Source organism: Staurois parvus, unplaced genomic scaffold (genome assembly GCF_062004578.1).
Source record: "Staurois parvus isolate SC_StPar_1 unplaced genomic scaffold, SC_StPar_1.0 ptg000682l, whole genome shotgun sequence".
In the NCBI taxonomy this organism is placed as follows: domain Eukaryota; kingdom Metazoa; phylum Chordata; class Amphibia; order Anura; family Ranidae; genus Staurois; species Staurois parvus.
Window position 1 is genome coordinate 1047918 of NW_028318478.1, and position 14112 is coordinate 1062029.

At 43.9% G+C, this 14112-nt stretch overlaps 1 protein-coding gene across 1 annotated transcript in view; it reads left to right on the forward strand.

Moving 5' to 3' along the window:
• TERB2 (telomere repeat binding bouquet formation protein 2) overlaps nt 1-14112 on the forward strand; it is a 50523-nt gene that overhangs the window by 5585 nt on the left and 30826 nt on the right. Inside the window, exons 2-4 of the mRNA XM_089652371.1 lie at nt 2402-2483; nt 8521-8660; nt 8735-8796. Coding sequence (XP_089508497.1) covers nt 2402-2483; nt 8521-8660; nt 8735-8796 — 284 coding nt within the window. The remainder of the gene's footprint in view (nt 1-2401; nt 2484-8520; nt 8661-8734; nt 8797-14112) is intronic.

Consider the following 14112-nt stretch of genomic DNA (forward strand, 5'->3'; position numbering starts at 1 on the left):
ACATGATCCATTCAAGTGAATGGGGCCTTCGCTGCAACCACCCTGCAACCAATGCGAGTTGCGGCACATTAGCCGGGCATTTAGGGGTTTACAACAGGTGGTGGGGAGGAAAAGCCTTGTCACCCCCTGTCAAATGCTCTCTGAAGACCGATCCAAATGCGGATCGCTTTTCAAAGAGCACCACAAGTGTAAACAGTGCCTAAGATCAGTGTTAATCGTCACTCATATGTGCCAGCTGCGACAAGAATTCAGTGAATACCTGAGGCTGGATTTACAGGTGGATGCAGATAGTTGAGGGCATTCTGACAGTCTGACAGCAGTTACAGCAGCCTACGAGGGTTCAGATTTCCTCACACATGGAGTGACTATCTGCTGTTAGGGACAGATTATCATCATTGGATGCAAACAGTACAGCTTTCCTTGGATGCAGTCTGTCTGCTTTCAGAGTCGTGCATTGGTCACCTATGTACTGATATAGATACAGGAATGTGCAGGAAGATCTGTGCAGCCATCAGCCTGTCTTTGTTTTTAACATAGCTGGTGGCATGTGGCTGCATAGACCAACTGTGTTTTCAGGCACATATACACAGTCCTCTGCACAGGTGTACAGATCCATTCACCTTTGTTTCCAGGCACATACAGTGAGGAACAGAAGTATTTGAACACCCTGCGATTTTGCAAGTTCTCCCACTTAGAAATCATGGAGGGGTCTGAAATTCACATTGTAGGTGCATTCCCACCCTGAGAGACAGAATTAAAAAAAAATTCAGGAAATCACATTGTATGATTTTTAAAGAAATGATTTGTCTTGCACTGCTGAACATAAGTATTTGAACACCTAAGAAACAGCAAGAATTCTGGCTCTCAAAGACCTGTTACTGTGCCTTTAAAAAGTCCACCTCTACTCCACTCATTAATCTAACTTAGTAGCACCTGTCTGAGCTCTTTAAAGACACCTGTCCACCCCACAGTCAGTCAGACGCCAACTACTACCATGGGCAAGACCAAAGAGCTGTCAAAAGACACCAGAGACAAAATTGTGGACCTCCACAAGGCTGGAAAGGGCTACGGGGCAATTGCCAAGCAGCTTGGTGAAAATAGGTCAACTGTTGGAGCAATTGTTAGAAAATGGAAGAGAATAAGACAACTGTCAGTCTCCCTCGGACTGGGGCTCCATGCAAGATCTCACCTCGTGGGGTATCACTGATGATAAGAAAGGTGAGGAATCAGCCAAGAACTACAAGGGAGGAGCTGGTCAATGACACAAAGAGAGCTGGGACCACAGTTTCAAAGGTCACTGTCGGTAGAACACTACGCCGTCATGTTTTCAAATCATGCATTGCACGGAAGGTTCCCCTGCTCAAGTCATCACATGTCCAGGCCCGTCTGAAGTTTGCCAATGACCATCTGGATGATCCAGAGGAGGCATGGGAGAAAGTTATGTGGTCAGATGAGACCAAAGTAGAACTTTTTGGTCTAAACTTCACTCGTCGTGTTTGGAGGAAAAAGAAGGATGAGTTGCATCCCAAGAACACCATCCCTACTGTGAAGCATGGGGGTGGTAACATCATGCTTTGGGGTGCTTTTCTGCGAAGGGGACAGGACGACTGCACTGTATTAAGGAGAGGATGAATGGGGCCATTTATTGTGAGATTTTCAGCAACAACCTCCTTCCCTCAGTCAGAGCATTGAAGATGGGTCGTGGCTGGGTCTTCCAACATGACAACGACCCGAAGCACACAGCCAGGATAACCAAGGAGTGGCTCCGTAAGAAGCATATCAAGGTTCTGGAGTGGCCTAGCCAGTCTCCAGGCCTAAATCCAATAGAACATCTTTGGAGGGAGCTGAACCTCCGTGTTGCTCAGCGACAGCCCTGAAACCTGACAGATCTAGAGGAGATCTGTGTGGAGGAGTGGGCCAAAATCCCTGTAGCAGTGTGTGCAAACCTGGTCAAGAACTACAGGAAACGTTTGACCTCTGTAATTGCAAACAAAGGCTTCTGTACCAAATATTAACAACGATTTTCTCAGGTGTTCAAATACTTATGTTCAGCAGTGCAAGACAAATAAATTCTTTAAAAATCATACAATGTGATTTCCTGATTTTTTTTTTTTAATTCTGTCTCTAAGAGTGGGAATGCACCTACAATGTGAATGTCAGACCCCTCCATGATTTCTAAGTGGGAGAACTTGCAAAATCGCAGGGTGTTCAAATACTTCTGTTCCTCACTCTACACACAGTCCTCTGCACAGGTGTACAGATCCATTCACCTGTGTGAATGAGCCCTAGCAGCCTGACAATCCCCATACTATTGGCCCAGACTGTAATGGTAAATCTGAGCCTATACACATACTATATAATATATATTTACTCAGTTAAAGTATTTTGGTTTACCTTACAGAATCTGAAGGCGGTATTACTACAACTCATCACCATGCTCATTACCTCTTCAGCAGTGATGCAGCCCACCATGATACCCAGAGGTATGAACAACCATATGTGAAAAGGTATTTAAAGGGATTTTCTTTAATGTTACAATATCTGCAATATCCCTCAGCCTTCTATTTAGTTAGCACTAAAACATGCTTTAGATTCACCTGTCCCAAAGTTATTGTTTATTTAATTATCGAACTTGCAGCGTAGAAACAGTTGGACCAGGCACATAGTTTGCTGCAGCTAAATGCAGCTTCTGGACACAGCACACTCTGAGGGAGATTTACTAAAACAGCAGCTTGCAAAATCTGGTGCAGCTCTGCATAGATACCAATCATCTTCCAAATTTTATAGTCAAAACGTAAAGACTACATTTACCTTTCATACCTCCATATGGGCAGGCAGTTACATGAAAACAGGAAGATCAATGAACTATGAGAGAGCTCATCAGCATCCTCGTAGTTCATTGAGAACTACAAGCTGTCAACCACAATGGCTGAAGGTACTTGTAGTCTATTCATTCACAGGAAACTGTGAATGAGTGATATGGCTGTGTGGGTGGAGCCCCACAGTCTTTTCAAATAGTGACAGATGGTGCAGAGAAAGGATACCTTGCCCGCTATCGCGGGGAGGGGGGGGGTGCATGTTGAACATGTTACACCTATAAATGCGGGTGTAACATGTTCAGAAAGGTGAACTCAGCCTTTAATTCAACAAGCTGAAGTTAGAAGCTGATTGGCTACCATGCACAGCTGCACCAGATCCTGAGTGTTCCAGTTTTAGTGAATCCCCCGCTCTGTGTTATGGCTGCATACAAACCGGGCAATTAGTTATAGCCACTTTGTTTGTGGACAGAACTTGGCAGAAACACTGACACTGGATGCACATTGTCTGTGTCCAGGGTTGTTTGGAGGCTCTATTGGCATGGAACACTCTGATGAACGGTTACATCCATAAAGCAGGGATGCTGACCATTGATTTTTAACAGAATATAAATCTGACAGCTGCTGCTATTTGCACACAGTGGTGGTTATTTACTAAAACTGTAGAGTGCAAAATCTGGTGCAGCTCTGGCTAGAAACCAATCAGAGTCCAGGTTTTATTGCCAAAGCTTAACTGCACAAACTGACGTTAGAAGCTGACTGGCTACCATACACAGCTGCACCAGATTCTGAGTGCACCAGTTTTAGTAACCCCCCCCCCAGTGTGTGTATGCAGTGTTTAGAAGCACTGCCAAGAACCTACTGATTCTCACTGGTGGCTGTACCTAGCCATCCCTGTGTGATTGTATGATTGTAGCTTTATAATAACTTGTCAGTGAGTACATCTGAGAACAAGGTAATGTATCCTAGATTTCTAATTTGGCAAGACATGTAGCAAAAAGTCATAGATTAACTATAAATCTTTTGCTCAGTGACACAAGAAGAAAGAGAATGATTGGTGTGAAATCTAATTTTTTGGTTTTCTGCCAGGAACAATCTAGAGGGGTTTTCTACAAATTAAAGGGTTAATTCACCTTTACCAAAAAAATGCCTATGCAAATAAGGGGTGTCTGTAGATAACAACCAACTGTACAGCTTAGACCAAAGTTGAATCATTTCCTTGCTATAGGTGTAGACCATTTACATACCTCCGGAAGCCTAAGTGCAAAACTCCTAGGATGTTGCTAAGATGTGCCGAGCTGTTGCTGTTCACCTTCTCCATCATAGGAGTTAACTCTCAAACGCTGAACACAGAGCTATTATATCAGGGGTGAAAAAGCACATGTGAGGAGGTTTGGATTAGAGAAAGAGCTCACTCCTGTTATGGTGAAGGTGAGTTTTCCAGTCAGGCTTCAGGAAGTACATAAATGGCCTACACCTGTAGCAAGGGTGTTATTCAAATTTAGTCAAAGCTGCACAGTTTGTTTTTACCTACAGATTTGCATAGGCAGTTTTTTGGTAAAGGTGAACTAACCCTTTAAATAACTGGGTGAAAATTGGTTTTGAAATAGAAATTTTTTTTAATCAAAATAACTGTCAGGAACCAAGCACTTAAAAAAAAGTTAAAAAACAAAAAACATCTGCTTGATGATCAAACGTATCAAAAATGTACCACGTCGCACTGTAGCTGCACCTCAAAATTGCATTGAAAATCAGATCAAAATCGCACTGAACTAGTGTGAACCTAGCCTAACTCTGGTTTTGTCAGTCTGCAGATTGAATAGAGATAACTAAAGGCCCTTCCTACACTTTTTTGAAGCAAAACAAAAAAAAAACCTTCTGCTTTGGGCAGAATGGGATTAATACCTAATGTGTGCGTAACAACAAATTTGACCATTAGATGGTGCCAAAGTACCGCTCTCTATAATCTGAAACAGAGCCAAACAGTCTTGGGTGGGACAATCCAAATGTTATACCTGCTGTACAGTTTATTTTATTTATTTATTACAGGTACTTATATAGCGCCATCAGTTTACACAGCGCATTACATATATATTGTACATTCACATCAGTCCCTGACCCTCAAGGGGCGTAAAATCTAAGGTCGCTAACTCACATTCATACATATACATACTAGGGACAATTTAGACAGGAGCCAATTAACCTATCAGCATGTCTTTGGAGTGTGGGAGGAAACTGGAGTACCTGGAGGAAACCCATGCAGTCACAGGGTGAACATGCAAACTCCAGGCAGGTGGTGCTGGGATTTGAACCAGTGACCCCAGTACTGCCAGGCGGAAGTGTTAACCATTTAGCCACTGTGCTGCCCCACAGTGTTGCATACTGTAGAACAGCTGTTATGTTAGCTGTGAGTATACCTAGAAACCAGACCTTCAATGCACAATTTCAAATGTTTCTGCATACCTTAAGTGCATTTTTGGCTGTTAACTAATACAACACAATAATGATCCTGTTGAGTAAAGTTGACAGTAGATAGGCAGATGCTTCTCCAAGAAATCTGGGTGAAATTATATATGTCATTCATTTGTAGTGCTGGTACCTGCTTCTTTTTTGTGAGACCTGCCCCAGGATCCTTTAGGCCGCCCAGAGATTTTTCAACAGGTTTGATGAAAAGTTGGGACTTGGTGAAGAGGTTCATAAAGTTGACACAGATATAGGCAAATACTGTAGAGAGATTGAACAAAATGTTGTCTGGCACTGAAAGACAGTTAAACACAGAAACACAATGATGAACAGAAACTGATAGAATCCCCACTCACCTTAACTCAGGGAGAAAGACACAGAAGAACATATATAGGCTAGTTGGCATTTATATTAAATTGGATTACCATTAATGAAACTCCTTGACATTGAAGGACAGATATGTAGACATTGACTGTAGGATACCTTAACCATATCTAAACCCAAAACAAAAATGTAATATACTGCAGTTTACCAGCATTAGTTTCTTCAGGCTTGTCTGTAAAGGTTCTCATTCATATTCTGTAGCGATGAATATGTTTTGTAGTTCATCCAAGCCACTTATTCAGTTTCAATGAGAGTCAAAAAGCATTCATGTCCATGCCTTAATCCAATCATTGTGGCATATGTAGACTTTGATTGTCCAAGAAGAGGATAGGAGGTGTGAAAGTTGTAGAATCACCATGTTCTAGTTACATAAATCTATTTTTGGTGTCAGGAAGCCAGCATAGGTGTTAGTTTCTAAATGTATTTCGTTCAAGATGTGAATTACTGTCAAATCACCAGGGTAGAGATGTTAAAATGGCATTATACAATATGTGGAAGTCAGATGGTGACTAAGGCCCATACACCTGCTTGGGTATACTTATCCCATTTTGACATAGATGGCCTCTTTCACGTCTCTTGTATTCTCTATCCAAAATGTGCACTTTACTGTCTTCAAAAGAATGTCCCCTTTCCTTAAGATGTAAGAAGATTGCTGAGTCTTGACCCGTAGAGTTTGCACTGCTGTGCATTTGTTTGATTTTCAGGCTTTTTACCCTAAATTTTCACCTGGTAATCGTCCAAATAACACATTTCCTTTGATATACACTGATCTGGCCTTTCACCATAGTTAAAATATATGCGAACCCTCACCTTGTAAAACACCCCATTCAGTTTAAAGTAGAAATAAAAGGTAAAACATTCGTGTATAGATAGAAAAATATTACAAATACCCTTTTTCCATTTTTTTTTTATAAGTGATCATATACCCTATGTCCTTAGGTTCATAAAGAGCTCAGAAAGATAGCGGAGGAGAAACAGTAACACACTGATCTTCCAAGGGAAAGGCTGTGCGGGGGGGGGGGGGAGGATGTCAGCACAAGCTAGTACATTTGATTCACTCTCAGCTCAGTACAACCAGAAAACTGACCACTCTGTGCTCTTGTGCTTAGTGTGGTCAGTTTTTAATAGGAAATCAGAGGAACTGACAGGAACATCAGGGATTTAACACAAAGAAAGCAATACAAAGAAAACAATATCTTTTCAATGTCAGGCTCTCTCCACTGGGGGGGCGGGATGTCCGATTTTTGTGTTGCCTAGGGCAGTGCAAAACCTAAATACACCACTGAGGGTCACAATACAGCACAATCTCAAGCAGTTATAGAGGTCATGCAAATCAGAATTTAAACTATAGTCTCAGTCCTAAGATGTTTTTTCCCCAGTGAGTCAAAAAAACTACATAGTAGAGAGGCTTACTCCCTTTGGGCTTTCAGTGACCGATGACTGAGTCTAATTCTGAGAAAAGAAGAGCTCTTCAAATAATTAGGGTAATGTCCCTTTAATTGCAGTGTCAGTTCTTCAGCACGCTCGATGGGGCGCTAGGTGGTGCACATAAGGATTCAAATCTTCCTTGAGGTAAAGGTAGAAGTTCCTTAATAGAGGGTGAACACAAAGGAAGGGATTCATCCCTTTAAATTATATTGAGTTTGAATTTTACTCTTTTGACACACACAGGGTGAGGTGCAAGATTTGACAGAAATTAAAATGGACAGGAACACACTTCTGTAGGAATTAGTTCTTCCTTGGACCACAGTAGCAAATTACAGCAATGATAGAGCTCCTTGGCAAATGGGGCTGACTGTAATGGGAGCAATAATACAGCTGGGCCTGAGGAGGGCAGATGGTGCAGTAGGCACTTGGTGATTGGATATGCTGGAACTGTAATAACTAGTAGGCCGAACAACTCGGGCCTTAACACATATAACTTGAGAAACAATGGTAGTCAAGCTGAGTTGAAAGTAACTGGATTTGATAATGTCATGTGCAACTTGGATGGCTTGAGTGTGGAATTCTCTCACCCAATCCGAGGTATCGGTCGGGTGGTAGATGGTCTCTCTGTAGACGGGGGCCCCTGTTTCCTCATGGTTCCTTCTTCAGAGATCACTCTGGACAGCAGCACTCCGGCCCACCTGCTCGCAGGGCTGTCCGTCAGACTTGTCAGAGGTGTCAGCAGTCAACAATTCCTCCTCTCTCCTCTCCTCTCTGCTGTCTGGCCCAACTTGGAACTCCGGCGTACTGCATGGTATTCTCCTTACACCTGCTCTCCAGTTCTCTCTGTTCACTTCCTGTCCTTGAGTTCCCCAGCCTCTGTATTTATTTGCCTCCGCCCATCCTCCAGCTCCTCTGGAAATGTAGTTTATGAACTCCCTGTCAGACAGTGAAGTCCTGCAATCAGCCTACGAATCCTATGAAGCTTTTCAATAGCCTGTATAACTGGGCTGCAGGACACTGCCATCTTGTGTCCATTTAACATCATGAAAACAGTATTACGGCAGTGTTACAACTGCACATTTTTTTCTGAAAAATATGTGAATTTATTATTTTTTCTGTAAAGGTGAACTTAGCCTTTAGGTAAAACAGCAGTTCTGGGCACTTTAGGTGACCCACACAGGACAGAGGGAGGTACCTGGGGAAGTTGGGCAACTGGAAGGGGGCCAGATGACCCAATTAATTTTTTTACTTTAGGTCAAGCAGGCATTTTACAGAGCCTATCACTGCCTATGTAGTCTGTGATCTGTCTGTGTATTGCTAACGCTTACTATGGTTAAGTACTGGTAATGATGCTTGTACAATAACATGATACACTATATTCCTTTAATTTGCCAATATGGTGCTAATATGTGGGATATCTTTCTTTCAGAATATATAACAGTCTGGATTATGTTGAAAACAAGGCTACTGTCTTTCATGCCAGCTTCCTAAAAGCAAGTGCCAGATCTAAAGCTAATAATCTAATGGCCCTTGGATGTTTTATTCTTCCCCCAGCTTCTCTTCATGAAGGTTGGTATACATGTGTGTAAATCATAAACCTGTCTGGAAATATTATTCACATTATCCTAATTTGTATGTAACAGAAATCAGAAGAAAAATTGGCAGCTTTATCTGGGAGCAGGATGACACGCTACAGGAGAAGCAGGTCAGTACAGAATAAGAGTCATATCATCTGGCCATACACTGATTGAATTTTGGCTTGTTTCTGATGGACCGGCTGAAATTTGAGCAATGAGTGGTCCTTTTGGCACACTGCAGCCCAACACCCTTTGGTCCAAATACTGAAGAAGCTGGGCCGATAATTCTTGGCTGAATCAGCTGCAGTCACTGCTTTGCAGCGCCAACTGTACTCTGATAGCTGATGGTCATGATTGTCAGCATGCAAAACCTCAGCAGTAGTTGCCTCCATCTGCGCTGTTACAGTGGATGGAGAAATCTGTTAGTACATGACCAGCTTTATACCAGGAGGTATTTCAGTGATTCCCGACCAGCACTCAGCGATCGTCGGGTAAAGATGACATGGGAGAGACTTATGTGTAAACAACACAGGTCTCTTTCCTGTCAGCATGGACATGCTGTTTGTATCTCTCTGCACACAGCAAAGAGATACAAAACAGCATGTCTCCCTAGTAAAACACAGCACACAGTAAAACACATGCAACACACAGTTAACCCTTTGATTGCCTCAGATGTTAACCCCTTCCTGCCCAGTGTCATTGCTTTTCATTAGCACTGATCACTGTACTACTGTCATTGGGATGTCAGTGACAGTTAGTCAGTTCCCATCCAGTGTCAGAATGCCTGCTGCAGTCCTGCAGTCCCGCTATAAGTCGCTGATCGCCGCAATTACCAGTATAAAAAAATATTAAAAATTCCAGTATATATACCACCATTTGTAGACGCTATAACTTTCATGTAAACCAATTAATTTACACATATTGAGATTTTTTTTTAGCAAAAATATGTAGCAGAATATATTTTGGTCTAAATTTATGAAGAACGTAGATTTTTAAAATTTTTATACTGTATATATTTTATAGCAGAAAGTAAAAAATATAGTTTTTTTTTCAAAATTGTTGGTTTTATTTTGTTTATAACGCACAAAATAAAAAAACACAGAGGTGATCAAATGCCACCAAAAGAAAGCTCTATTTGTGGGAAAAAATGACATCAATTTCATTTATAAACAATGTTGCATGACTGCACAATTGTCAGTAATGTAGCGCCGTATTGCAAAAAAATGGCCTGGTCAGGAAGGGGGGTAAATTCTCTGGAGGGCAAGTGGTTAATGTGTCCCTTTAATAAAAACCCTGCCTTCTTGCAAATATTTTTAGGGACCCATCTAAAATTAAATAATGTGATTTACTACTTCTTTTACTATTAGAAGCTACCCCTGCGCATTTATCAAGCTTGGCTGTGTGCTTTATATATGTGCTTTGCAATTTGCCTGTCTAGTTCCATTGAACCATAACAAGATCTATTCACTACATTGAATTAGGAAGAAAAAACTGTCATATGATATAAAGTAGATCACATGACAGCACTCTCCTATTTTCTGCAAGAGTTCTGTACAGCATTATGCAGAGAACACACCACAGGACACCTCTGGCTCCACACTGTACTCTGTATTTTACAAGTAAAGCATAAATGCCAATTAAGTGTGGAGTATTTCCAGCACTGTTCTATGGTGTGTGTAGAGTAAAAACGGTGGGGCCAGATACATAGGCCTCTAATTCACTTTATAGGTCAGTTATGGTAGAAAAAAGAGAAATACTAAAATAAATTAGAATGGAGGAGCTGCACTTATTTGGTTGCTGTGGGTTCTACCAGTTTCCCCTTTTATAATACACAAAATGCTTACCATAACCAGCCTCCCCTGTTGTCTGCAGCCTGTCTGGTAAAATCTAATCTGCATGCAGAGCTGCCTGCTTCTGTGCACTAACATCCCAAAAAAGTGTATTTCCACCTTTGCAGTCAAATTGGGATAACATCTTCTTTATATTGTTACATGTTCTCATTCAGATATCATCATTTACAAAAAATAGTTATGCTGCTTACCATTTTTGATATATTATTCTAATAAAACCATCATTGAAAAATCTTACTTAGTTCTCTTTGTAAGGGAGCTGGGTTTGCCATAATTAACCTGTCTGTACTGTGCTGGCAGATCTCATTATCACTTTAAAACTAGATTTAAACACTGCTGGTCCTAACAAAGGGTCTAAGATTTAGGAGCTGGCCCTCTGTATTGTATGTTAATGAGAGGAGAATCAGCCTGCCTTAAACCTTCCTATTGGGAAAGACTGGCTTTGATATTATTTAGGAATGCTTGCATTCAGCCATGGGGCCTTCACCCGAGAAACATCTAAGGTAAGAAATATTTTTAAAAATTAGATATGCTGAGGGAACTTCACTGTGTAGCACCCTTTAGTTTGCTACTAGAGTAGCATAGAGAATTATAGGCAAAATCATTGTGTGTGACTCATGGTAGTTAAGTGAGTCATGTGACTGAGGCTGGGTTTTTGCAGGTCAGCTGGATGAATCAATAGAATGTGGCTCTATTGTCTCCTCCTGACTCTGGAAGACCATAGAACAGCGGTTCTCAACCTGGGGGTCGCGACCCCTTTGGGGGTCGAACGACACTTTCCCAGGGGTCGCCTAAGACCATCGGAAAACACATATTTCCGATGGCCTTAGGAACCGAGACACCGCTCCTTGATCCGTCTCCAGGTGTGGGCGGGATGACATGCCGTCCCTGTCATCTGGACACACCCCCGGGATCAATCCTTCCTCGTCGGTGATTGGCCGCCGGAACTGTAGCTCAGGAGAGGCACACAGGCGGCCAATCACCGGCGAGGAGGTGGAGCTTGGAAAGGAGGAGCCGAGCGGCACCGCGAAGATCGAGCGAGTGAAGAGGAGGAGAGCGGCCGGAGAAGGAAGACATCTGACCGGTAAGTGTCTGTACCATGGGAGAGGGAGGGAGCGAGCGAGCCCAGGCAGGAGCAGGGGTCAGCAAGGTAAGTATCATTGGTGTATGTGGGAGGAATAGTGCCCAATCATTGGTGTCACTAATACCAATGATGGGGCACTATTCCTCCCCCCACTGACACCAACGATGGGACACTATTCCTCCCCCCACTGACACCAACGATGGGGCACTATTCCTCCCACTGACACCAACGATGGGGCACTATTCCTCCCACTGATACCAATGATGGGGCACTATTCTTCCCACTGACACCAATGTTGGGGCACTATTGCTCCCCCTGATACCAACGATGGGGCACTATTCCTCCCACTGACACCAACGATGGGGCACTATTCCTCCCACTGACACCAATGATGGGGCACTATTCCTCCCACTGACACCAACGATGGGGCACTATTCCTCCCACTGACACCAACGATGGGGCACTATACTTCCCACTGATACCAACGATGGGGCACTATTCCTCCCACTGACACCAATGTTGGGGCACTATTGCTCCCCCTGATACCAATGATGGGGCACTGTTCCTCCCACTGACACCAATGATGGGGGCACTATTCCTCCCACTGATACCAATGATGGGGCACTATTCCTCCCACTGACACCAATGATGGGGCACTATTCCTCCCACTGATACCAATGATGGGGCACTATTCCTCCCACTGACACCAGTGTTGGGGCACTATTCCTCCCACTGATACCAGTGATGGGACACTTTTCCTCCCACTGACATCAGTGATGGGACACTATTCCTCCCACTGACACCAATGATGGGGCACTATTCCTCCCACTGACACCAATGATGGGGCACTATTCCCCCCACTGACACCAATGATGGGGCACTATTCCCCCCACTGACACCAACGATGGGGCACTATTCCTCCCACTGACACCAACGATGGGGCACTATTCCTCCCCCCACTGACACCAACGATGGGGCACTATTCCTCCCACTGACACCAACGATGGGGCACTATTCCTCCCACTGACACCAACGATGGGGCACTATTCCTCCCACTGACACCAACGATGGGGCACTCTTCCTCCCACTGACACCAACGATGGGGCACTATTCCTCCCACTGACACCAACGATGGGGCACTATACTTCCCACTGACACCAACGATGGGGCACTATTCCTCCCACTGACACCAATGTTGGGGCACTATTGCTCCCCCTGATACCAATGATGGGGCACTATTCCTCCCACTGACACCAATGATGGGGGCACTATTCCTCCCACTGATACCAATGATGGGGCGCTATTCCTCCCACTGACACCAATGATGGGGCACTATTCCTCCCACTGACACCAATGATGGGGCACTATTCCTCCCACTGATACCAATGATGGGGCACTATTCCTCCCACTGACACCAGTGTTGGGGCACTATTCCTTCCACTGATACCAGTGATGGGACACTTTTCCTCCCAATGACACCAGTGATGGGGCACTATTCCTCCCACTGACACCAATGATGAGGCACTATTCCCCCCACTGACACCAATGATGGGGCACTATTCCCCCCACTGACACCAATGATGGGGCACTATTCCTCCCACTGACACCAATGATGGGGCACTATTCCTCCCACTGACACCTATGATGGGGCACTATTCCTCCCACTGACACCAATGATGGGGCACTATTCCTCCCACTGACACCAATGATGGGGCACTATTCCTCCCACTGACACCAATGATGGGGCACTATTCCTCCCACTGACACCAATGATGGGGCACTATTCCTCCCACTGACACCAATGATGGAATCACTATTCCCCCCACTGACACCTATGATGGGGCACTATTCCTCCCACTGACACCAATGATGGGGCACTATTCCTACCACTGACACCAATGATGGGGCACTATTCCTACCACTGATACCAATGATGGGGCACTATTCCTCCCATTGACATCAGTGATGGGACACTATTCCTCCCACTGACACCAATGACGTGGCACTACTCCTCCCACTGCAAAATTACAGTTATGAAGTAGCAACGAAAATAATTTTATGGTTGGGGGTCACCACAACATGAGGAACTGTATTAAGGGGTCGCGGCATTAGAAAGGTTGAGAACCACTGCCATAGAACCTTCCAGAAGTCAGTAAGAAGGAAGGGATGGAGGCCTAATCTGTATATACATGGGGGATACAGCCAATCCCAGGTTTGGAGGCCCTGGTAGAGTGGTGGATAGACCTATAAATATGGGAGAATAAGGCTGACAGGAGAGTTGGGTAAAGTGCTGAGGAGACTGTTGGTCTCTAGAAAGGGTCCAATAGGTCTGGGGGGCGGCCTCTAGGCTGGGTTTGGGCTGGCGCAGGAGGATACATTCTGCAGAGATGTGGATAGGTTCAAGGCTTAGAGCAGTAGGGAGCAAAGAGGACAATTTGAGTACAGCAGCACATTTTGGGATCTACAAGGGGAAAGACTGCCAAATGTAGCAATCTTTCTAAGGACAGCAT